Below are 26,853 nucleotides of genomic sequence, written 5' to 3' on the forward strand. Positions count from 1 at the left end.
ATTCTGTCTGTTAGTATGTAAGTCTGTTAGTACTTTATTGAACAGTTCCACAAACACTTAGCGGCTGAACAGCGTCACACAACAGCTTTTGTTTTGTTGATCTCTGGAGAGCAAGTAACTACTTCAGTGTTAGCAAAGCCTTAGTAAGCAGCAAACCAGAAATTAAGCCAGCAGAGTAAGGCAAGGAGATTAATGACACTACTGTATATAACAAATAGTAGTAGAGTGAGTATAAGACAGACAAATTTCTTATCTAGACAGTACAGCACAGGTAACTCTGAACAGGTGCACAGCATACGGTGAGCTACAGATACAATACAAAGTACGGTGCTCTGCGGACTCGGACAGACATTGTTGGCCACAGACAGACAGGTCGGCACAGTATGGACCGCTACTGGTCTAGAGGACAGACAGACAGGCGCACGGAGGGGCAGACGGAAAACAGACAGCCTCACCGATGGACTTCTGCCGCAGCATACCGTGCTGAGGGGCGTGGCCCGAGGCGTACTGGCTACGGTCGTAGCCGAGGCCCGGCCCCGACGACATCATCCCCATCCCAGACTGATCCGCGTAGTTCGGCTGGCGAAAAGGAAGGGCGGTTGGAAATGAAACAGAGGAAAAGAAAAGACGAACTAATAACACAGTCAATGCATTGCAATGAAAATAAGCCATATTGAGGCTGTTTGTGCAGAAAAAGGGATTCGGTCATATGAGGGCGGGGAGAGTTTATTTGAGCAGTGTGTTGGAAATGAATCCTACTTGTGGGTGGATTTGAACACAGTGTACCTGAATGTGGAGGCGTTGTCATATTTTTCATATTCAAATTTTTTGTTTGTTTGGTATGTATAGCATATATCTTGACATTTATTTTTGTAATAATTTTTACATTGTTCATATATTTTTCATTCAGTTTTTTTAATCTATAGTATGTTCAACTGCTGTTATTTTGCACATCCTACACACATGCATTTGCACTTATATAGTTTAATACTTTTCATTCATACTATATATTTCCACTTAAAGCTGCACCAGGAAACTGCACTTTGGCAGCTCCAAATGGGAGCGAAAGGTAACGTTTTGAAATTTAAGGACTTTAATACCCAGAAATCATATAACCTGACGTCAGTAAACTGCACACAGCATGTTTTATACCAGAGAATACCAAAGGGACAAGAGAGGCTAATGTTTTTGAGTCCAGCTTCCTCTTTGCTGTATCCTATTACAACCCAATTTTCCAATGGGGGATCATACTAGTCAACCGTTCCTCAGTCAGTCACCAGTCACCTGACAGTCACCAGTCAACACATACACACACACAAATATTTCAGGGATGACACGCACCTCGTTGCCGTAGAAACTTCGTCCCCTGTCTCTTTTTGCCACCTGACCCCGCGCCCCCGGCCCCTCGTTGGTGCTGATTGTCTGCTGAGCTGCTGCAAGAATTTCATCAAGTTTATCTGAGAGTGAGAGAGAGGGAAAGGGAGGGGGAGAGACAAGAGGAAGAGGGGTAGAGGGCAATGAAACAGGAGAATGGACAGCGAGAACAAAATTCAGGAAAACATGAGTGAAAGCGACAGAGGTGATGAAGGTGGGCGAGAAAGAGGGGAAGAGGTTCAGGATCAACACCCACTGACAGGGGCAGAACATGCCCAAAAACAACAAAACATGCAACAACATGAGCTCCCTTACTCAAAGCCATCTGATAGACTGTCCTCTTCTTCTCTGTAACTTGTGAAGACTCGAATTCTAAAAGGAGGAAACGCAGAATAAACCCAGTGAGTGGCCGAAGTACGAGTGGTTAAGTCATTTTGGGACGGACACAAACACAGTGCGTTAAGCGAGAGTGCACCAGAGCATACCTGATTTTTTTTTCCAAGGGGTAGCAGCTGGAAAGAGGACAAAAGGAGACTTAAGTTTTGGCAGGAGTGAAACTGCGATAGCGTTGTTACAGTGAATACTAATCATATTCCCCGGGGCCTAACAAACTGAGTCACCTCGCCAGGCTTCTCTGTCTAAGATGTAGGAGAACATACAGCACACCCACACGTCAACACAGCCGGGGCATGCACATGTTATGTTACGGTAAATACGCCGTACACACACAGGCGGCTTGCTTTCGCTCACTCTTAACACACTTGAACACACACACACACACACACACACATGTGGAATTAGCCTGAAGATGACTCCCACCTCTCTCCACTGTTGCGTTGTTAAGATCCAGCCGGCGTTAAGGTGAAGATAGAGGAGAGGACAGAGGAAAGACAGAGTTAGGGAGTTAAAACACTGGACCGCAACGGGACAAGTACACAGGAGGGATTAAAGGTGACCATTCAGTGTATGCACCCATTGGTGTGTGTCCATTGGTGTGTGTAGACTGAACAGGGATAGGGTTTTCTGCTATACTCAAGCAGTTATTTTTGATCATTTGTAGTTTATTGAGCTTTATTTAATTGAATAATGTCCGGTAGTTAAATCGAGCATGAAAGGGTTGTGAACTTGCAGTAATTTCATTTCTCACTTACTATTATTCTGCAGTATACCTTAATTTAGACTCAGTATCTACATGAGGTAGATGTAAAAATAAGGCGTTATTATTATAAGAATGTGTCCAAACATATTTAATCAACACTTGCTTGAAATAGCGTCGTGAAAAACAAGGATTCGGGGTCACGTTGCAGGAAGATTTCCATTTTAATGTCCTTGTTATCTTGCAGCGTGACTTCTAGGTGAACTGGGACACTGCACCAATCACAGAGGTGAGATAGTTTAATAGGCGTCACAGCTAAATGAATTCTAATGCATTAGAATAAGCATATGGCAGGGGCTGACATGGCTTCATCACACATTGTGCTCCTCTCACCTTGACTCGCAAGGAGGCGCAGGCAGAGGGGATCTAAGTTATAAAGTGTCTCACTGCAACTTGGGCACCTATGCTTCAACGGAGTTAGGATATTTAATACGCACACTAGGCTTTTTTACTCTCTACAGTGAGTCAAACTGAACTCATTAAAAAGGATAAAATGATTTACTTCTGTTTATGTCTTGTTTATTAAAGGCAACAATGCAGCATTTTTAAACATCAATATATCACATCAAATTAATTGTGATACCTTGGTATTAATACTGTAAACAAATAAGACCATGGTTGAGATGATCGGTAGCCTCTATCTCACGCCAGTGGTATTGTTAGTGCTAGTGCTTCTTAAAATTAAGACCACATTTCCCATAAACCCTGCTGCTTCCTCTTGCAAAGAGCCCTACTCAGTTTGCTGCTACTTGCTCTGTTTGCACTTGAAGAACAGCGTCCTCTTCCTGTTTTGTGCCATAAAGCAATCCAGCAGATTTCCCGCCAAATCCAACCCAGTGTCACACAATGTAAAATGCATTGCAGAGGCAATCTTCTCTGCAATAGTCTCATTTGTTTACAGTAATTACACTAATATCTTAGAATTTATGTGGTAATGATGTATTGTTGTCAAAATGCTTCATGTAGCACCTTTACATTTGCTCAGTACATATTACTGTTGCGATTGTATGAGATAATAACAGATCTAGTGCCACTGGTAGTTGTGTGGGGTAATAATATATAATATATAGTGAGCACTGGTTTGCAGGTGGTGGTAGGGGGTGGGTGGGGGTTTTAGGGAACTGATACCTATGTTTTGGACTGGGTGCTCATGCTGTGCTGGTCAGGTGGAGTCAGACCACAGAGAGAGGGCAGGTGAGGGGAGGAGATGAGGGGGAACGGAGCAAAGGGCTGATCTCTACACTCAGGTTAGCCCCCGCCGTATTTTGGCTAACAGCAGCGGGGCAGGACATTGAATTGGGGTGTGGGAGTGTCAGTCAGTGTCTGTAAGGACAAGTACCAGGGAGGTCTGGAGTGCTGATCTGAGACCAGCTCAGGGAGACCCGCAGCTTCCCCTCCCAGCTCCACATATCATCTGCTCATAAATCATCAGCCACAGCCGTCAAAGACCGCCAGCGTTTAGAAGATAACCGAGTCGAATGTAAAGCGCTGGTCTACATTCTGGTCTGCAGATGTGGGCGTTGACCCTCGCCATGCGCTCTGCTCCTCCTCTTTTGCCTCACACAGAGGCAGTATGAGCATAGCCACGCATAACGCTGTTACCACAGCAACAGACCTGGAACAAAACTGATTTCCTCAAAAATTACTCATCACAAAAACGTAAATTTTAGCCGTGGGTGTTAACAATAGCTGCGGCCTGGGTGTAATTTGGTCTAAATAAACTGTAGAATTTTTTTAGGGGAAGATGTCGGCAACAGAAGGCCAAATCCTGCAACTTGTCTATTGACGCTAATACGTTGAGAGCAGACAATTTGCAACGATGTTTGTGGCACCCGGAAATGAGGCTGAATGAAAACTCTCTGCTTCTTCCTCCTCTCAGGTGCCCCCCACCCCACCCCGCCCCCCGCCTGCAGCGTTACCTTGGCAACAAACACTTGCTGAGTGTCAGCGTGTGTGTGTGTGTGTGTGTGTCTTGAACTGAGGGCTGGTAGACTGGTCTGTGGGCGTCGGGGTTAAAGCTGTGGGCTGGCTGGGGAGCAGTGGGGGTGCAGGGGGGTAAGGGGTCAGAGAGGGGGGCGGAGAGGGGGGGGGGGCAGTGAGAGAGGGAGCACAGGGTGGGTGGGGACACTTTTTCTGGGTGGGGTTACCTGTAGTGGGGGTGCTGGAAGTGACAGTGTGGAACCTCTGAAAGAACAGTGAAATGCATTGAGACTCTCATCCATCTTCTGCTGTCTCCTGCTCACTCTCCTTTCCTCTCGTTCCTCGGCTCTCTATCACTGTTTAACCGCTGTCTCTCTCTCTCTCTCTCTCTCTCTCTCTCTACCTCTCCACTTTCTTTCTCTCTATATTTAGCCCCAACTCAACTCCCCTTCACACCTTCAGTATCTTTAGCAACCCCCAACACTCCCGTTTCACACTGTTTCTTTCATTCCTCGTCACCTCATTCTATATCCACCCTACAACTTTTCTCCCCTCCCTCTTCTTCTTCTTCTTCTTCTTCTTCTTCAAAGCACTCTCTACTTTCTTTGTCTACTTCTCCCTATCAGTCTGCTTCTCTGCTCTGTCTAATCTTCCTCTTTGCCACCCCCTAACCCCCCCAAATCTTTATCTAAACCCATTTCTTACCCATCTCCTCCAGCTCCGAAGTCATGGATTTGGAGCGCAGGGCGATGGCCGGAGTGCTCAGCCTCTTACTCTGCTGGGGGACTGGAGGGAGGGAGTGGGGGGGGGGGGGGGGGGGGAGACAAGAGTGGTCAGTCAAGTGAAGCTGTTCAAAAACAAATCCAGAAAATGGGGTACTGTACATCTACACTCTTTAAAAAGATATGATGGTCAACTTTTGGTGCGTAAATTCCAAATTAATAAGTATTCATATACCAAGAAGAGAGGAGGGAATCTGCATATAATCAGGACAAAAAACAGAATATCCAAACATTCAGCTCATGATGGTTAAAAGGACTTTTTTTTTTTACATAAACATATTGCATAAAAGTGTAAAACATAGAGAACAAAGATGTTTTGGTTATACCATCACAACAAACTGATGATGGTATAACAAAATGTTGTTGTTTTCTCAATGTTTTTGTTTTTGTATTAAATTATGTAGTCAGTTCTTGTTTGCAACACAATGCTGTCTTTTGATGGGCACGTATGATGCAAAAAAATAAGAATTTAATACATAAAGTGGATAAAAAGTGCAATAACAAAACAAGTATAGAGACCAAAAACATTTTGGTTGAACCATAACAACAAACTGATGATTGTATTACTAAAAGAGAAAAACATTTCTGTAACAAACTGTTAATGGTATAACTGACACTTCTTTGTTTTGCACCTTTTCACTCAGTTTATGTGTTAAATTCTTCCTTTGTTTGCATCATAAGATTCTGTTTGGACATTTTTCCTTTTCCTTGATTTCTGGTTTTTGACTTTAATACATAATGTGCAAAACAGGAAGAATTTTATACATAAAGTGAGTAAAAAGTACAGCAACACACAAGCGCAAAACACAAAGAAAACAAGGGGCATTTTGGATATCCCATCATTTGTTCTCATGTTAGAACCGAAAGATCTTTATTCTCTAAGCTTTGCACTTTTTTGTGACCACACTTTTTATTCACTTTATTTATGAAATTGTTCTCTGTTTGGACATTCCCCTTTTCTTCCCTGAAAGTGTGCAGATTCTGATTTCTTCTTCTCTGCCATCCCGCCTGTCCATCACCCAAACCACCAACACACCCCACCAGTTCCACCACTGGGACCGGTCGCCTCTTACTTTTCTTCCTGGAGCCCTCCTCCATGTCGGGGTTACGGGTTACCATGACAACCTTGACCATGAGGCTGTTGCCGCCTTGCCGGATCATGTTGACGACCTGCCGGTGACCAACCTTCACCACGTTCTGACCATTCACCTGGGCGAGGAGAGAGAGAGAGAGAGGGAGAGAGAGAGGGAGAGAGACAGAGAGAGTTTATTGTCATGTACTGGTGGTTTATTTTTATTATCTTTCTTTAGTTGTATTTAAATGCTTTGGCAATTCTGTTCATCTAACATTCAGACTCAGTAGAATATTGACAGACAGACAGATAGAGAAAGATAGAGAGAAGATATTAGTTGTAGTTTAAGTCCAGGGTTCCTACATGTTTTCCATTAAAAAAAAACTCTTACTTTCCTTATTTTCTTTATTGAAGTTGAAATTTTCAGTCAATTTTCAATATGATGTATGCTGATAGCAGCCAAAGATTGTTCTTTACAACAAGAAATATCACAACATATGAAAAGACAGTGGGTCCACAAGGACATGAAGCTTGAAGTCACATATACTGAGACTGCACAACAATACTTTTCCATACTTTAGTGCATTTCCCAAACTTTTCAAGACCTGGAGATTACCAAGTTCATTTACTAGACTTCTCCAGACCTGCGTAGGAATTCTGCCAGTTATTTCATCCCGTGAGGATATGTAATACCTGACCCCTTCTTCCAACCCCATAATGCAACGGTTAAGTCGTGGCAGCACCTCTATCAGGAAGTCGCCCATCCTGAGACCGGCTCTCCAGGCCACGCCCCCCTCGTCCACAGACTCCAGGTACTGCAGGGCAGGGAAAGCCGGGGTGGGAGTGAACTCTTCGATGGGAGTCTGAGCTGGAGACGCAGAGAGAGGCGATACGACAGGAGAGGACACGTTACCTTGTTGTCTTGTACATCATATATGATCGGATGTGTGTGTCTGTGTGTGTGTGTGTGTGTGTGTGTTTATTTCATGTTTCCTTACCCTTGGCCCCTCTCAGCACAAAGCCGAAACCCTCGCTGTCTTTTTTCTGCAGAAGCACTGTCTTCTCCTTGATTATATAGTCACTACAGAGGAAACAGAGAGAGAGAGAGAGAGAGTTAGAGACGACTAGAGACAGAAAAGAAAGACAGAAGAGGAGGAGGACAGAAAGGGAGAGAGAGAGAGAGAGAGAGAGAGAGAGAGACAGCAGGGCGAGAGAGGCCAACATCTACATCCTTGTACATTCGTATTCACCCGCTGCAGCAGGAGGGAGTCTTAATCCGCGGAGGCGAAGGATGGGAGGGGGGTCAGAGAGCTGCTCAAATCAAGCTTTGAAACGCATAAATAAATACATTTACCTGGCTGGTCTCACCCCCCCCCCCCCCCCCCCCCCCGGCTGCGCCCCACTCCCTCCTGTCCTCCTCTGATGACATCACCACCAGCAAAAGGGTTAGACCGATATTCTGGTTTGTCGATATTATCAGGTCGATATTTGCTGTTAATTAAAAATTGGATCCAGGTCAGTCATTTTCGCCCACTGGAGTTTGATTAAATGCTTCTTGTTTAACTGATCAATACTACACTGGTTGTCTAAGGGAAGCCCTTATCTGGAATTGATTTTTATGTGACATTTTGATCTGATTCCACAGTGAATGTGCATGAACATGTTTTTTGTATAGATTTTTTTGTATGTATATATCTTTTGTATTATTATTATTGTTGTAGTTGTTGTTATCCTGGATTTCATTGGAGAATTTTAGTGTCCTGTGGTCTAAATTCTGTTTCACAGGCTTTTCCATGCTGACAAAAGCTAATTTTGATTTTTTGGAGAGGTCAAATATAAAGATATCGAATATCTGCACAAAATATTGGTCATTGGCAGCTTCAATCCCAAAATATCGGCCTTCAAAAACCCTTGTCGGTCGAACCCTAGCCACCACTAGTGGTAATTTGTGCTGCAGTCCCTACAGTGGATGAGTGAGTTAAAATGGTGTTTTGCTATGCTCCACTGTACTGTATGTTTGACAGCAAGCTCTACCAGAACCTCAGTAAGAGATGCTATATATGATGGTGCTGCTTGTTGCCTCAGCAACAGCTAGAACTGGACGCAGGGAAACTTGCTTGGGTTGGTCTACGCCAGAGAGCAATGTATGCATGCAAAGCCCGGCCATGTAATGGCACACTATTAGTCATCTACAGAGGAGAATAAGGATCCTTCATATGTGGAGCCCAAAGACAAATTGAATGTTTTCAGTCCCATATAGGCAGAAACAGAGGAGAAGGACTCAACTATAAAGAGAGGGAAGGCACACAAGATATAAGGAGACTCCCTACATCAACATCAATGTTAAAATTCACATCTGCTGTCTCTTCTCCACGGAAGCTGTCATAACTTTTCATGTAGTCCGACGATAAATACGACATCTTTGTCTTCTCCTCTGTCACATATTTTGTTATAAAAACTAATGCATGGCCATTGAAATCCACTTGTCTTAAAACGCTCCTTCCCGTCCTCTTTCCTCTGGGGTTGCAACTCCACGCCGTTTCTGTGTGAGGCATCGATCTGTCTTAATATGTGAAGAGGATTCTGGCAGGTGAAAATTCACAGCTAAGGTGTGAAGATTCATGAAGTAAAATTTTCAGCTTTTACATAATTTTATTAATTAGATACTGCTCAATAAAGCACAGACATGGATTGTAGGAAATGATTTTCTCAAGTGCTGCACACTGTGTTGAAGTTTGATAGCGTACAGGTATAGAGGGATTAAGTGTCTAACCTACGACTGACTGACCTGAAAAAATAGTTCCAACAAACAAACATGATGGTATGAATTTGGGAGACTGCAATATTAACAACTCAATTGTCTCTGATAAAACTAAACTATTATACTGATAGAGCTATCATGGTAGAAATCACATCAGAACTATATGCCATTTGGTGGATGCTTTCATCCATAAGCGCACATATTTTTAAGATGATTAGCCCCCCTGGGAATCAGACCTGTAACCCTGACACTGTTAGCACAAGGCACATTAACGACTGCGTACAGCATGTCTGATGGTCTAACTACAGGCAGCCGCTACGATCCAGATTCATTCAAACAGTCTGTCGAGCTGTCAGTGGATGGATCATTGGGCATCCCGCTCACTTGGTGAACTGGTCACCAAATGTTTCAGTGAGTGGGAGTGACACTGCTCTGTGTGCAAGCCATGAACAGAGAAAGGAATGATTCAGTAATGTCCTGCAGTCAGTCAGCAAGTTGTTACCGAGCGACTGTTCAGGTAGTTAACAGGTCTTTACATCAATGGGGTCATTGTATCCCATCCTGTCCATGAGTCAGTCTCTCAGCAACAGACGCTCATGGTCTACCTGTGGGTCTGTTAGGCTAAGGACACACTACACGACTTTTAAAGCCAAGTATGCCTCAATCTGGCACCATGACTGATTTTCACCATCAGATCGAGTCAGAATTAGTTTGGAGTGGTCATACAGCTGATCTTGTAGTGTGTGAGGGTTCAGGACTTTAATCTCTTGCCTCCTGATCCAATTGGGACAAACTATTTATGATTATTTCAAAAATGGTTGATTTTTACAGCTCGAATCTGGACAAGTCTTGACATGTTCCTGTAGTGTGAGCTGGTCAGCAACTCAAATCTGAACTCAGACTGGCAAAAGTCAGTGAGAGTTGAGAATTAAAAAAATTAGTGTAGAAAGAAAAATGCGACACCTCCATGTTTGTTTTGGTTGCATGTTGTGGTAGCATTGGGACTCAGATAGTGTGTGATCCCCAAATCAACTCATCATCAAGTGTGTGTTCGCAGTGTTTATCTGTTGTCAAGTGCGTCGCAAAAAAGACAAAAGACAAAAAAAATCTTGTGAATGCCAGACTATTCGGTTGTGTAGTGTGTGCCCAGCTTAAGAGGCTTTTTTATGAATGGAAGGACCAGCCAACCAGTCAGTCAGTCAGTCAGTCAGTGAGTCAGTGAGGTATATATACCGTGTCAGCTGTAACACACTGTAACCACATGCTGGTAATCCCACCGCACACCAAAATAGTCCCAGCCCACTCCATCTGTTCATCCCGCTCCTTTTCTCCCATCGCTGGCTTTTCTTCATTTTTCATTTTTCCATCTTGATGGCCCCGCCTCCCCCACTCCTCTTTCTACATTGATCTCCCTCTCCTTTCCTAAAAACTGATAATCACACACACATTTTTCTAATCACTCCCCCTCCCCGATCCTTTTTAACTCAGTCCATGACTCTCTCTTTAGGCTCTCTTCACATCTCTCTATCTCTGCTTGTTTCTCTCCTCTTCTTTTTCATCCATCCATCTCTACTGCCCAGCGTGACTGAATGAATGAACAAACACACACACATTCACACAAAATATCAAGGTAGCAATGAGTAGTGAGGCTACAAATTACTGGGCGTAATGTTGTGAACTAGGTGTAAGCCTAAGTATAATTCGGGGGAGGTGTGTGTGTGTGTGTGTGTGTATGCGTGTGTCTGTGTGCATGTGTATGGGGGGGGGGTTTCTGGGTTCAATCCAACCAAACATCAGTGATGGCAGATGCTTGCTCTCACACACCAACTCTTTCCGAGAGCATCCAAGCTAGCACAAAGGACGGTTACATCAGATTCTGTGTGCTGGTAAATGCACGCGCACACACACACACACACACACACACAGTAAATTCCCCTGTTTTTCTCCTTCCCCTCCTCTGTTGGTGTTACCATGTAGTCACACTGTGAGAAATGCAATCAACAAGTCAACAGAAGTCCATTCATTTCCAATTGTCGGCTGAGAAAAGTCAGATCAGATTTCTGTGCTTTCTTGATTCCCTACTGATGTGATTTTTTTATAAATAGTTCTGCCTGATAAGGGCAAAATGAATGAGAAGTTGATTACAGCCAAAGCTTCTCAGTTCTCTACAACTTTCATTTGAAAGACTCCAGGAATAAATGTCTCAAAAAGCATCCATCGCTGGGGTCGATGGGAAGCTCTGAAGTTATATTACAGAGTTTATTTCTGTTTATTTTCAATTAATGCTTCCTAATTAGCGCTTGCTAGCTTGCTACTCATCAAAACGATGTAACATTATGAAAGTCAACACCAAAGCAGAGAAAAACACACAATTCGCTGGTTCAAAACTTTGTAGCTGCAGACCTCTACACAGATGCGATTGGAGTCTCTTGCACCGCCTACAATCAGACAGAAAAGAGCGATGCATCAGCCAAGTCGTTCGCAGTGTGAACGGGTCATGGCAACTGTCCCACAAAGACACAACAAGAAGCTTCAGTGTCCCAGTGAAGAACTGCTCATTGGAAAAGCTGACGGTTCATATCTGTCTGTGTCTGTCTGCTTCTTATGCTACTCATCGTACCCTGACTCAGTGTGTGTGTGTGTGTGTGTGATCAGAGTTGCATACATAGCAGTAATCAGCACATACAACTAACACAGACTGTGAGCGACATCGTGTCACTCCGTGTCGCTCACCCAAACTCGGTAACCCAGCGCCTTCAGCCCATCACTGTCATCTCAAGATGCGAGCGAGTGAGCTGGACTATCCAGCACAACACACACAGTACGTCTCAGGCTGCACAGGTAAGACACCGAGGCATTAAGGAGGTTTGGCCAAGCAGGCTTCCATAGCGGTGTCAGGAAGAGGCTGGGACTTGTCATGCATCCTGCATCGTTAAAACTCCCTCACCGTGCACTGTTTCCATTCTCTGGGTAGTCTCTCTCCCTCTCTATCTATCTCTCTCTCCCTCTTTCTATCTCCAGCAATCTCTATCTCTCTCTCTCTCTCTCTTTCTCACACACACACACACACACACACACACACACACACAGGTAAACACATACAGAAAAACGGCACACAGCAAACCAGCACGCAAGACACTATAACAACATAGCCTAACACGCATTCAGCATGCCAACACATGAAGCAATTTCCCAGCCATACCTTTGTGTCTGTGATGGACAGCAGCAAACAAGCCATCCATGCACACACAGGCACGCACTTACACACAGACGCACATGCGCACACACACACACACACACACACACACACACACACACAAACAAACACGCAATCTGCACATCAGTAAAGGCAGCGAGCAACACTCCTGCCGGCGCAGCATTGCTAGAGAGGACATTTGTTCAGAGAGCGATTCAAAGGAGAGAGAGAGAAAGAGAGACACACACACACACACACACACACACACGTTCGCACAGCGAAACACAGAACGGCTGCACTGCTCATACAACCAGGCTGTGCAGCAGCACTTGCCTCCGTCTTCACGCACATACACACACAAACGCACAAACACACACACGCACATTCAGACACACTGACATCCATCTGCAAGCATGCGTTGCAACACATCCCCCATCTGTCAATCTATCCGTCTACCTAATCGATCCAGCCTTGCCATCCATGATGCACATGCATGCATCCCTCCCTCCACACCCCCCCCTCCCCACCCCCCACCCCCCCCACCTCCCCCGGCAACTGGAGAAGGGGGAGCTGGTGGTGGAGGGGGGGTATAAAAAACCGCGGCGGGTACCTGTAAATGAACCAGACGCTCCTATTCACGGGGCCTAGCGACGGCCAGGAAGAAGAGAGGGAGAGGGAGAGGGAGAGATCCTCCTCGCCGCATGCCCCCATCGCCATTTCCTCCCCTCCCTCTCCTCCTCCTCCTTCTCCTGCTCCTTCTCCTTCTCCTTCTCGTCTTCCAGCGAGACAGCAGCGAGCGCGAGCCGCGAGAGAGGAGGAGAGGAGGAGGAGGAGGAGAGAGAGATGGAGGAAAGGAGAGGGAGAGGGCCTAGCTCTCCCAACCCCTTCATACTTAAGACAGAGAGAGAGAGAGAGAAAGAGAGAGAGAGAGAGAGAGAGAGAGAGAGAGAGAGAGAGGGAAGGAATGAGACAGAGACAGAGACAGAGAGAGAGAGAGAGATGGAGATGGTTCGCTGTGACTGCGACACAGAGAGAAAGAGAGAGAGAGGGAGAGAGAGAGAGTGAGGAAGAGGAGGAGAGGGAGGGGGAATAAGGTGGCTTAGGCATAAAAAAGGAGAGAGAGAGAAATGAGGTAATTTTAAGAGAGATAGATAGAGAGGGGGGCAGGGGTAAGGGGTGATTGGGTTTGTTTGCAGGGTGCTTTATGCACAAACAGAATGCACAATGACACACACACACAGACACACACACACACACACCAAATAATCATGCATACATACATACAGGCAAGCAAACTCATACACAACACCAACACCATATATTCTCTCTCTCTCTCACTCTCTCTCTCTCTCTCTCTCTCTCTCTCTCTGTCCCTCTTTCCATCCCTCCTCGGCTCCTTCTCTTCCCCTTCCTCCATATTTCCCTCCACTCCTCCACTTCTCATGGTTTATATGAATAGTATTCACTCTGCCTATCCATCACTGTTATGATTTCCCATTCATAAAAATGGATGCGCTTGAGATAAGTCAAGCCTTCTCTATACAGTATTTTCCTATTTTACTCCTTTCGTAATAATTCATTCTGAGGGGATGATAAGATGATGTTGTTATGTTATTACATAGGTATTATTAGAAATGTTGCATAATGATTAAAGACATGCAAGTCTGATTAATAATATGTAACATAATGGCAAAATGCAGCCAATAGAAGTCTATGATTTTGTCTCATATTAGCTCCTTTACTTGCTTATTAAATCTGACTTTGGCCAGATCCTTCTGCAGCTTCTGCTTTTGTCCTCTCCTGTTTTTATTGACCCCACGTGCCCTTAAATCATACTTAACTACCCCCCCACCGCCCCCCACCCCCCTCCTTTTTTTTTCCTCACGGCCTCCAACCTGCACACACACACACACACACACACACACACACACACACCCTCTCCCTCCTCACATTCGCTGTAAACAAAGCATGAATGAGAGGGTAGAGCGAGGGAAAGAGGGGGAAGGAGGAGACGCATCGACGCAGACAGGAAGAGGAGAGAGGACAGAGAAACAGCTGGCGGATGAGTGGCGGAAGGAGGAAGAAGAGGAGGAGGAGGAGGAGGAGAAGAGAGAGGGAGAGAGAGGGGGGGGAGAGAGAGAGAGAGAGATACAGATTCTCTCGAATAGGCACTCACATCATCTCTTAGTCAGAGCCTCCTTCCACGTATGTCGTAGCTGTCCTCCGTCGACTTGCCCTCCCTCCCTCCTTCCTTCCCCTCTCTCTGCTCTCTCCCTTCCCCTCGTCCTCTCTCTCTCTCTCTCTCTCTCTCTCTCTCATTTGCCTCTCTCCTGCATTCGGGGACGATTACTGCTCTTGTCCTCTCTCTCTCCTCCCATCTCTGCCTTTTTGTTTCCGTCCCTGCATGTTAAGCTATACTGCTGTGATTTTCAGTGTACAGTGTGCGTGTGTGTTTGTGTGTGTGCGTGTGTGTGTGTGTGTGTGTGTGTGTGTGAGAGAGAGAGAGAGAGAGAGAGAGAGATGAGAGAGAGACAGAAAGAGAGGGAGTGAAAGAGAGAGAGAGAGAGGGGGAGGGGGCAAGAGAGCAAACGTTGGCAGAAGGTCCGCATGGTTGTATGTTTTTATGTTTATCTGCATGTCTGTCTAATGTGTGTGTGTGTGTGTGTGTGTGTGTGCATGTGTATCTAATGTAACAGTGGCCAAATCTGGACACACACTCTGATGTGGCTTCTGATCTTTAAATGCAGATTTTTCAGTTTCCAGCCAGAAGGCAAATGAGATGAAATCGTACATATTTGAGAAGCTAAACATGAAAATTCATATTAAAATAATGTTTTGTTACATAAACATAAGTGTGCGACCAACAGCCGGTGCATGTGTGTGTATGCCTGCATCTTACGAGACGCAACAAACCACCACAGCAGTGTGTAGCAGAGTGTACGCAACTCTCCGCTTATCTGTGACGCTGAGAGAAAATGCCTCTTCCTTCGTCCCTGTTTGACACATTATTGACCAAGAAATGTTCTCAAGTGTGCCGGTAGAAAAGCAACAAGAAGTACAGATTGAGTACAGTCCCATGGTGCATTTGTGACGATGACATAGACCTGATTTTCTTGATCTTCTATGGAGAGTACAGTAACCCAAAGCTACTTGGCTAGCTAGCTAACGTTAGCAACTGAACAGTTAGCAAACAAAGCTAAAAGCATATTACATCCGCACATAGAAGCACTGCTAACAATGTGCTTCATTACAAAATACATGTTGTTGTTGTCTTATGTTTGTCAAAGGATTTAGCTGTATTGTTGTACATCACTGTATTACAGTAAGTCCTCACTTGATCGAAATTCATCAAGATTCATTTGCATATGAGGATGGTAGGCCTATAGGAGTTTTGTGACACATCACTGCCAAGATGTGGAGATTAAGAGTTAAACTTAAACTCTCACACTATACAACTTTTACTTATAATAATCATTTGATGTTGCTCCATAAAGCACAGACGTGACTTGTAGAAAATATGTTTACCAAGCTGTGATGAAGTTTGATAGCGCCCAGATAAAGAAGGGTGAAATGTCTCATCCTGACTGACTGACTGACCTAAAAAAGAAAAGGTGGAGAATATAAACACAACCAAGAAGGAAAGGAGAGGCTGTGATGGGCGGAGGAGGGCGAGCAGAATGGAGGAAAGATGGAGAGGAGGGCGAGGACGAACAGGCGGGGGGCGATTAAAAACACATCTGAGGTGGAAGGGTGGGGCAGACGCACAGAAAAGACGTCCATTTGTTTCCCGTTTGTCACTGCCGGCCGCCCGGTCATCGTCTCCCTCGCTCCTTGGGACTCTTGTTAATGTAACCGCCACACCGCATTATCACTTTGAAGCCGTTCGTTTTGCTGACTGCTGGGTTTCAGTCATCATGCCTCGTTATAATGTCACGGCTCGTCCCGTGATGTAAAGGCCCGGCTAATCAGAGCGATCAGGAGGCACAGAGCATCTCTGGCTGTCAATAAAAGGCTTGTTCAGTGTAAAGGCAGCGGGTGAGATGAGAGGTGGGGATCAGACGAGAGCCTGTTTGACCGATATATTGGGTTGATATTGGGCTTTTATTAAAAATTGGATATTGGCCTGTCGGTGTCATCCACCTCCAATATGAAGGAGGCTTCTCTCTTAACCGCAACCCGCTTGAGGCATGGCAGTCTGTAAAACCTGTCATGAAACCTGCCTCCGCCTGCCTTAAAATAATATACAGAGTTTTGGGGAGACTGGTCCTTTGGTCAGCTTACCCGATAATACTGCTTTGCTTCAGACTGGGGTCTTAATTCACCCTTAGGGGCTTGTTTTGCAATAATGACCAGCTCCCTGTGCATTATTATTACATTATTACACGGCAACTTGCCAAAGACAATCATTTGACACAAAATACTGATTTAAAATTATTTTAAAGATTTTTTTACAACCTAAAGTAATTCATGAGATATTTATAAGCGCCAACAAAAAATAGTTTTGTAGGACAAGACATCTGTAGCTAACCTCCACTGTACTGTACTGCTACACTGTATCAGAACTGTAACCATAGAAACACACACAGCTACTTTACTTTTCAGAAGTTGTAAATAATGTGCAGCTAGGTTTGGCAGTTTTATGTATTTTCCCCAGGTTTTTTTTCTGTCTCGTCTCGTCTTGTCCTCTGAAACAACATTAAGGTCATCATGGGACACTAAAACTCTCAGTTGAAACTCATATTAATCACATTTTTGCAGCAGCTCCTTAAAAGAATACACAGAGTGTTTTGGAGACTGGCCCATTGGTCAAGTTATCTGATGAGAACATAGACACCTAAATCATCCATGTGCACTGGGTAGATCATTTGCTCCGGTGCTCCATGCTAACACTTTAGCATGACTGATTGTACGCAACTAGCGCTATCAAAAGAAAGACGTCTGACCCTTTAGTGATAAAACCTTGTTAGTGTTTTTATTGTGTGTGTCTATATATTCACAAATTTCACAAGTGACACATTTTTGGAACTGTGTCATGTGCGCAACTACATATTCATCCACTGTGTAGAGATTTTTAGCTGTACAGCCCAACAGATTTTCTTTGGAAACAGGGAAAGTACTCCCTGCTAGTTCAAAACAGTCATATTTCCGTCATATTTTCATCATATTTTGCGTGAAATTTAACAATCTAGGCTACTGAATCCTTGTAATTTCTCGATTTTGCAAACATGAAAATGTTCAAATTTAAAGATACTGAATATTAGCGCAAAATATTGGCTAGCAGCAGCTTCAATCAAAAAAAAATATCAGCATCAGTATCAGTCTTGAAGAATCTGTATCGGTCCAGCCTCACTGTTCATTCACAGGATGAAGGGAGAAGAAGGGCAGAGGGCATCTTTCTTCCTGTCTGCTCGGCCCTCCTGTTGCTTCCACAAAAAAAACAATGAATGCCTCTTTCTGCCAACGTGCCTATTTCTAAACGCCTAATGCCTTTCTTCCCTCATCCAAGGCTCCCTCCCTTCATCCCTCTCTTCATCCTCCTCTCCCTCTAGAGTGCCCTTCACTGTCTGACCTCCAGATGGAGACACCGCGGGGGAGAGAGGGTGATAGAGAGAAAATTAAAAAGTACAGGGGGGTTAGCAATACGGTGATGAATAGAAAGCGAGGGAGGGATGGAGAGATGGTCAGGAGATGCGGCCAAATATAGAGGGATGAAAGAGAGACGCAGGAGGAATAGGTGAGATAATACATGTAGTGATAAAGGCTGTGAAAGTAGGCCCATGTGAGGGCGGCTCTGAGTCAGCGATGGCTGCCTGGCCAAACAAACAGTCATGGGCTCCGTCTATGTTGCAGTACACTGCTTTAATAATCCATGATGTGTGTGTGTTAGTGTGTGTGTACGAACATACGTACGTGTGTGAGAGTTTGCATGGCTGAATGCGTCACTTGCATGAAATGTCACTGTTGATGAAAGCGTGTTAATAATTAATGATGGTATGTGGAAGGAAAGTGAGAGAGAGAGAGACAGAGAGAGAGAGAGAGAGACATAAAGAGAGAAAAAAAAAGTGGGGGAAAAAGAGCGAAAGGCATGGGAGAGCAAGTCGAGCGCTGATACAGAATGATGAGGGACGAAAGAGAAAGAGAGAGAGAGAAAGTGAGAGAGAGAGAGAGAAAGTGAGTGAGAGAGAGAGAGAGAGAGGCAGAAGGCGGGGATTGTGTGTAAATAATACATGCGATTCATAATGTGTTTATTTCTATGTAAATAATTCTCTCTTTGCTCAGTCCAAGCCCCGGACACTGAAATGAGTTTGCCTCAAAGCGAGGCCTCTCTCGCCGCGATGCAAATGCGTGACATTAAAGGGAATGACATTATATTACGGCGAGTTAATGAGGAGGAGTTACACTCCAAAGTCAATACAGGAGACTTTGCACTGCTCGAGTGTCAACAGATCATCGGCTGAGAAGGTCAGACCAAGTGTCAGATCTAGTCTTTCTCTGGGCCAACCATGTCCAGAAAGCCTCTATGAACAGGAACAGAGATCTAGTATCGATGGTCAGGTGCTTGTGTTTGTTAGCATGCCATGATGTTCCCCATGTCCACTTCTACATAGTTACCTGTCTGTCATCAACAGACATAAAAATTATAAGAATTTACTAGAAAGGTTTACACTTTCTTTAGAAAATGTGTGTGCTTGCTTCAGTTTGAAAGTTGAATTCATGACAAAGAGTTTAAATGTCTTTAAAATTTGATTAATTGGAGCTTAAGCTGTTTATTTGTCAGCCAAAAGTCCTGTAGTAATCAATATATTGTAGTAAAATGTAGTAGCAGTATCAGCAGTAGTGAAAGTAGTAATAGTAATATCAGACTTGTAGTAGTAGCTGTTAGTAGTATAGCTATTGTTTAAGTAGTAGCAGCAATAGCATGAGTATTTCTAATTGTAATATTAGTGATGGTAGCGGTAATAGTTGTTACAGTAGTATCTGAAGTAGTTTAAAGGAGGGGTATCATTTGCTTTTTCAGCAATTTTATATAATTACCTGGTGTCTATAAAATATATCTGTTTTGTTCAGTAAAAATTGTTTAGTTACAGCTTTAGCTATTCACTTCCCAGTGTTTGTTTCGCACCTACAAGAAAATAGGTTGTTTTACATAAGCAGCTTAAGCATAAGCATGCTAATGAGCTCTTTCTCTGATTGGCCGGGCTGGCTGGCCATTCTGGAAGGCCCGCCCTCCTCTTAGCGCTGATTGGTCGATTTCAGACAGTCCAGTGTCTACATAGACACTGGAGCAAAATCTGACTAGGGGGCGTGTTTTTATAGACCTCCAAGACACCTCCAAGTATCAAAATCACCAGAAATACTAAGAATTGCCACATCCTAGGATACCCCCCCCTTTAAGTAGTTGAAATACTACATACAGTAGTCACAGTAGTTGTAGCAGTACTTGTAGCAGTAATAGCTGTAAAAATAGTAGTTGCAGTAGTAGTACAAGTAGCTGCAGTACGGGCAATAGTACAAGTAATCCTAGTAACAGCATTAGTAATTTTAATAGTTGTAGTAGTGAGTGTAATAGTATTGGCAGAAGTAATAACATTAAACACAGACTAGTAACAATGCTAGTAAGTTAGCGGCACCTGGATGACTCGTCTGTGTCTGTGTCACAAAAAACATTACAACCTTCTGTTAAAGATCTCAGATGCTATTCTAAGATCTTTTGTGAGTCGCATGGTGCAGCTTTAAACACATCTGTTCAAAATGGATAGTTTCTTTGTCAAGGGCAGTAATGCGGCGATCTGATTTCATAATACCAGACCGCACAAAGCGGGGCTCAGAATTAGTCATCGGAGTGGTCCGAGATCACCTTCGCCACCGATGACGAGCTCAGCCCACCTAAAACTGCAGCCTGGCAACGCGGCTCTGCACACAAGAGCCAAAACACAGTCGCACAAAGCGAGGAACTTGCTCTGATACTCCGATATGATGAAAAATCTGTCCGCTTGCCCAGGAATGAAACCGACCAGTCAAAACATCCCGGCGGACCTCTGCCTTTCAGGATGACTCCAGCAATGAATGCCGGAGACGCGAGCCGGTAAACCCCCACATGCCGTCATCCTATCGCATGAATCACTCGCAGCACATCAAGTCGCTCAAGTCAAAGTACCACCACAGAGTATGAATCACTACATGAATCATCTTTACTGGATCCTATGTCACCTAACAAAACAATCCCTCCCAGTGTGTGCTTATCATATCATAAAAACACAAGGCGCTGGAAGTCTACAGATTAGGAAAGTGGGGCTGTAATCAGAAAGTTGCTGGTTTGAATTCCAGTTTTCCACTGGGGAAATGAACAAATACAGCTCCCCCCTTGTGCTCTTGAGCAAGGCACCCAGCTCCAAGGTGTGAATGCGGTGGAACTGCATCAATAAGCTGAAAAAGAACATGGGTGCACGCCGTGGCAAGCGTTCCCCGGCTAAAATCGGCGGCCATACTGTCCACGGCGGGTCAGCGGTGCGGTTCTTACCTGGGAGCGTCGAAGCTGTCGTAGGATCCCACAGTGTAATGGCGGAACAGCCTCTTGGCTCGCTCTCCTCGGCTCTCTGAAACACACCACCACAGAGACATCAACATGGCTGCAGTGTCTTCTATCTATCTATCTGAATCTATAAGGCAGGTTTATACAGACACTGTCCTGTTACTGAACTACTACTGCTATAATAGTGTAATATAGGGGCTTTTCTCCCTTACAAGTCATTTGATCTACTGTACAAAGTCAAGCCCCAGCCCAGCCAACCTATACCTAAACCTGTAACTTATAGGCTTATACTGTTAAGTTACTACACTGCTGCATGGCGAGGTAACACCAAAACTAGCACCGGCCCTGACAACTAGCTGAATATTAAGACAGAGGAGTGTAAATGTGAAACTCCCTGCTAAAAGGTGTGGTTTATTGCCTCAGCATGGTGAGCAGAAGTGATGCTGCATGTGTTTCTCCAACCCAATGTGAGGTAAGAGAGAGGGCCGGGCCTGCTGTGTGTGTTTGGGTATGTCTGTATGTGTATGTGTGTGTGTGTGAGAGTGTTTCTGCTCACCCGATCGGTTGTCTTGGCTCCGAAGCGCCACTTCCTCCACGCACTCGGAGGGGAACCAGCCGGTGCGGCCCCGGACCGTCCCCTCCCAGAAGCCGCCCTCGCCGACACTCAGCACTAGGGGTGGGGTTGGGGGGTGGGGGGGGGCAGGAGAGAGCGGCGTGTCAGAATAAAACACGAAAACCCGCGTGAAACACATACCGAGAATCCAATGAGAAATGAAGACACGCAAGAAGAAGACACCAACGACATTATACGGACAGGACGGAAATAATGTGGGCACACACACAGACATGCAAACCTCCTACATACTCACCAAGACATACATACCTGGTGACACCTTAGACTCACTCACAAACACACACATATTCATACCTGCAGACATTGAATACAAACACATATAGGGACCTTACACTCATGTTAGGACGTGGGCCATTTTGCAAACTCATATACTGGCATCTGAAGACACCCTGGACTTGGCCTGGTACCGATCTGACTCTGAGACTTTACACCTGCCGTTAACATGCATCTTGTATCCAGATTGTATCTGAATATGGTTTAGCTGGATTAGATTTGCTAACACACACAACAAAACAAGCTCGTTTGATTGGCTCTCGCTAAAGAAAAGAGAGTGAAAAGAGAAAACTGAGTCTGACGTTAGGACAAAGGCAGTTGTTATCTGCCCACCTTGGCTGTGACTTCACTGCTGGCTGGCTACTCTCCAAACAAAATCGTGTTATTCAACCACAGGGGAATTCACAAATTCTCAGACTTCGTTCTTCACTCATTCATTGTTGTCGTTATGCGACACCCAAACAGCGTATTACTTCATGGCACAAGCACAATACTGTCTGATTTGTTGCTGTTAACTCACTGAGCAGGAAGAAGAGGAAGAAGAGAACAGATTCATGCATGCTTGTGTGTAATCCAATTAAACTGCCATATTAGAATCAGTCTAGGTTAAGGGATTCCCATAGACGACAAGTGTAATATTAATAAAATTAACAATAAATATATAATTTAAAAAAAAAACTGCATCATATCCATCATATCACAGGTGGACAACACTGACTGGCTGATATCAGATTTTTATAAAAGGCCAATATCAGAATTATATCTTTCCCTTTCCAAAATGCAGATTACAGCGCACATCACCTTCTCATGATATTTACATTCTGTAAAACTAACAGTAACCATCTGTTTCACTGGTTCCCCATCCACAAGCATCCTGGCAATTCGTTTTTGCCAAATAGTTACCATCCAACCTGCCTGTTTGATTTGTGTGTGCTTCCTGGTTGGAAAGTTTCTGTCCATTTATGTACAGTACATATGTACATATGGATACATAAGTGTATTACATAAGGATTGGAGACGCATTGCATGTACACGTTGTTACCTCCGCCAATGAAGTGGGAGGGAAGTTATGTATTCACCCTCGTCGGTTTGTCTGTTGATTAGCAAGACATCTCAGAAAGTAACACATAGATTTAGATGCAATTTGTTGGACAGCTGGCCCTTGACCCAACAATCAGATGATTCGATTTCAGTAATGATCTGGATCTGGGATTTCTGCCATTAGACAATCATTTTTTAGCCATAACTATTATGCTGCGTTCATGTGCTGGAGGAAAATCTGACATCTGGGACTTCCAAGTTGGCTGCTAAACAGCGTTCATTCATGTGCTGTTTTCTCTGAAAATCAAACCCGGAAGAGAAATGATGAAGCCTGGGCGTTGCAAATTGGAGAATTGTTCAGCGTTGGAAGAGATTTGCGCTCTAGTTTGTGTGATCAGATCTTAAATGCATCTTGGCTGAATCTACACCTGGATTTTGTGTGTTTTCAGTCTATCTGATTACAATCCGATCATCCAGGATGCATGTCAATATCAGGTGTAAAGGGGATCATAGAGTTTACCAAGACTGACTCCCACCCAGACAGACATGTTGAATTCACATAGGAGACAAAATATATGCTTCGACGCACACACACACACACACACACACACACACACAAAACACACACACCAAGCATGATGATATGCAAAACACACTCACACACCTTTGACCCTGTCTCCCTTGTTGAAGCTGATTTCTCGTTCTCCCTGGGCGGAGTGCGCTCGTGTAGCTACGAAGACTCGTCCCGGGACGGCACTGTAGAGGCGTCTCCGCTGGCCCCCGGTCGGTCCAACGGTGCTGACAGGGACAGGCCTGGCCAGGGGGTTGGAGGGGGTGGGTGGGGTCAGTTTGAGATTGTAGCACAAACCATAAACTTTCAGCTTAGCTTGTGCTATAGCAGCCTAAATTATGTAATACTTGGACAATCCTTTGGAGGGAAAAGGAAAGTCAATGCCTCGAGTTTTACACAGACAAAATCGTTTTACCTGCTACTTCAGAAGGGAACTACAGGTTTCCATAAGTACAATTCAAGACTTTTTAAACTAGTTTCACCCCAAAAATTAGCCTGAAGAGTAAAAAATCAGTAAAGTACAGTATAGTCTTAACACAAAGGGTTCCATATAGAACCAAAAAATGGTTCTTTAGCAGAATCCTTTTAAGCTCAAATGGTTCTATAGGACTGTCACAGTGCTGTAAAGAACACTTTCAAAATGTATGAAATGCTCCAAATCAGCGGTATTAAAAGAACATTTAAAGAACCAAACTGGGTTTTTTTTCATTCCGATTTGCCAGTGTTTTAATAAATCAAAGGTTCTTTGAGTCTTTATGGTGCTATATAGAACCTCAACCCTAACCAAAGAACCCTTCAAGAACCCTCCTTGTTCTGAGTGTATGTGTCACTGCCACTGTGATTTCTCACTGGAAAAGTAGCTAATGCACCAAGAAAAATATATATTTTTAAGACCTCAGAAACCATATTTAAGATTCAAATGCAACATTTAGCTGCATTTATTACTCTTTAAGGCTGTGGATTCAGAAAATTAATTTTAAAACATTTTTACACAAGTACTTTTTCAGGACCTGCAGACACCGTGCAGAAAGCACTGACAGCACTTAACCCAGCCAATGGGAACCGGTTCTGCGCTTGTTAGAGAGGCAAAAGGAGAGGTTCCTGTTCAGCAGCTGGTTGTCAGGTGTCAGCCCTCCACACTCACCCCTGCCTCCGACTCTGCCGGCTGCGGTCCTCCTTGTCTCCGATCCTCCCTCGGGACGGAGAGCGAGTCCTCGCCCCTCTGGGACTGCTGGAGCTCCGCAGGGTACCCGTATGTTTATAGCCCTGGGACGGACAGAGGAGAAGACATGTTTCATGAAGAGATATTTCGATATACATATGTTACCATATTTCAGTACATATGCTACTTCCATCTGCATTGTTACAGAAATTCTAATCTACATCCAAGCACATGACATCCACATATTACTGCACATACAATATTCTGTGTATGATATATGATTACCTCCATCTGTAAGTTTTACAAGCCTTTACAAGGCCAGATATTTCTGTACATATGTTACCTTCATCTGAGCATGTGGATATCTAACACTGCATATTTGTAGGTCTGGACACATTTCTGTATAATTGTTCTCCCATAATGTGAATAACTAGCAATACACACTTGCTCATCTGCTTCAACCTGCAACTATGCCAATGAAGGCGTTGTATCTTGCTTGTAATTTGCTGTATTATTTTCAATATATTCACTCTGTGTGATTACCTGTTGTATTATCTTCAGTACTCTATTTGTCTTATTGTTAGATATATCTTATATCTTATATCTATAATATAAATACATCTATAATGCATTATAAAGTCAGTCATAAGGAATTATAATGCACTCATAATGCCTGATGACCATCACTTTTAGAGCACATGCTTACTGATGCATCATATCACCACTCATAAAACATTATAGATATAATTTGAAATCAATTATATGTGTAAGCATGTTATGAATAATGTACTTTTATTACTTCTAATGTTGCCTGTTTTAATACCTATCACTCAACATTATCACTTAACTTAAAGAAGACAATGAAAACTAGTGATTCTTCATGATTTATTTTAGTTGTATTAAGAGGCATGCCACTATACTTAATGAATACAATGGCAACTTTTGATGGTTTATTTAAAGGGTCAATAAGTAAGATTTTTAAGAGTCTTTTGTTCTATTGAAGTTCTATCGATGTTACTGCAATTCCTGCTGGTTGCCACTAGAGGCTGATAAAGGTGATAAAGGTCATAGATTACTTAATGCCGCTTTAAAATGCTAAAATGTATTACTATGCATTTCACCTTACGTAACACAGACAATGAAGGGTTATGATGCTATGAGCACTTACAATACTTTGTTGTGTGTTTGTAGGAAAAGGTCACTCATACTGAAATACAAGTTAGTATCATACATACCGCCGATAGATAACAAGTCATTAACTTTCAGCTGCTTGTAATGATAAATCTCTTCAGGATATGACTATAATGTTTTATGAGTGTTTTTAATGCCTCAGTGAGCATTCTGTTTTTCTTATAAGCAGGGTCATAAGGCATCAGAACGCATTATAAGTCCTTATGAGTGTGTGTTAGTGATTCAGATAATCTAATCATCTACTACAGTCCGTTCAGCAGTGTGTTGTAGACTGAGGGACACGACTGACCACACACACACACACACACACACACATTCACACACACTAACCTGCACAGAGACGATGTTGGAGCCCGGGGCGTTGGGCACCGCCATCCAGTCCGGCAGGTTCATGCTGTTATCGCTGTTGGCCCGCAGGAAGGGGTGAGGGTGGGGTATGGCCAGGGTGCGGCTGCTCTCCCGCCGCTGGGGGGCGTACTTTGGAGACTCCAGGAAGGGAACTGGGAGGCGAGGGGAGCGGGGAAAGAGAACGACAGGGGGGTGGGTGGGCGGGTGATAGTATAGTATAGCTTTTCTTTGTGTTGGTATCTTGTCACGCTGTTATTTTGCACACTGCTGTAATTCATATTTCTCTATACTTTTCATCCATACATTTCTGTTTAACATGTCTCAGTGTTGTAAGTGCCTGTTACCCCCATTTGCTCTATTCTTTATGTATATTCTATTTTTCTCTGCTGTATCCCTATTATTTTCGCCTGTAATGGCCTAATTTCCTCATAGGGATTATCATATCTTATCGTCTTTTCTTAGTAAAAGGTGTAACTTGGAACATTACATTCACATTTTCAGACTGGCATGCAAAACAAAGGCCAGACCTCAGCTACTTACCCACATCTGTATCCCGGTGGTTTTTGATAATTTCTCCCAGCTCAAAATGGCCAGACATCACAGCCACCTGATAGGGACACACACACACACACACACACACACACACACACACAATCTCTTTGGATGTCGTCATATTATGGAAAATGAATGCACAAAATGCAAGGATGGGAGTAACAAATTACAATTTCTCTCATTGTTTTAAGTAACTGAGTACATTTCAAATGAGCTACTTTTTACTTTTCTTAAGCACATTTGTACACCGGTAATTTTACTTGATCTTAAGTAATATATCAGCAGAG

The 26,853-nt window shown here is 43.9% G+C and overlaps 1 protein-coding gene across 1 annotated transcript in view; it reads right to left on the bottom strand.

The window, feature by feature from the left end:
• Positions 1-26,687, bottom strand: part of LOC139660005 (SH3 and multiple ankyrin repeat domains protein 1-like) — a 33,712-nt gene extending 7,025 nt beyond the window's left edge. The window contains exons 1-15 of the mRNA XM_071538045.1: positions 26,555-26,687; positions 25,997-26,166; positions 24,458-24,579; positions 23,407-23,555; positions 21,351-21,464; positions 20,783-20,858; positions 7,303-7,385; positions 7,048-7,172; positions 6,306-6,441; positions 5,156-5,236; positions 2,194-2,202; positions 1,860-1,886; positions 1,690-1,746; positions 1,342-1,457; positions 456-579 (exon numbers count right to left, since the gene is read on the bottom strand). Coding sequence (XP_071394146.1) covers positions 456-579; positions 1,342-1,457; positions 1,690-1,746; positions 1,860-1,886; positions 2,194-2,202; positions 5,156-5,236; positions 6,306-6,441; positions 7,048-7,172; positions 7,303-7,385; positions 20,783-20,858; positions 21,351-21,464; positions 23,407-23,555; positions 24,458-24,579; positions 25,997-26,166; positions 26,555-26,687 — 1,522 coding nt within the window. The remainder of the gene's footprint in view (positions 1-455; positions 580-1,341; positions 1,458-1,689; positions 1,747-1,859; positions 1,887-2,193; positions 2,203-5,155; positions 5,237-6,305; positions 6,442-7,047; positions 7,173-7,302; positions 7,386-20,782; positions 20,859-21,350; positions 21,465-23,406; positions 23,556-24,457; positions 24,580-25,996; positions 26,167-26,554) is intronic.
• Between the last annotated feature and the right edge of the window lie 166 nt (positions 26,688-26,853).

This window comes from Centroberyx affinis, unplaced genomic scaffold, assembly GCF_046629955.1.
Source record: "Centroberyx affinis isolate AG114_WGS23_722 - 3 ecotype Tasmania unplaced genomic scaffold, CSIRO-AGI_Caff_v1 ptg003190l_1, whole genome shotgun sequence".
Taxonomy (NCBI): Eukaryota; Metazoa; Chordata; class Actinopteri; order Beryciformes; family Berycidae; genus Centroberyx; species Centroberyx affinis.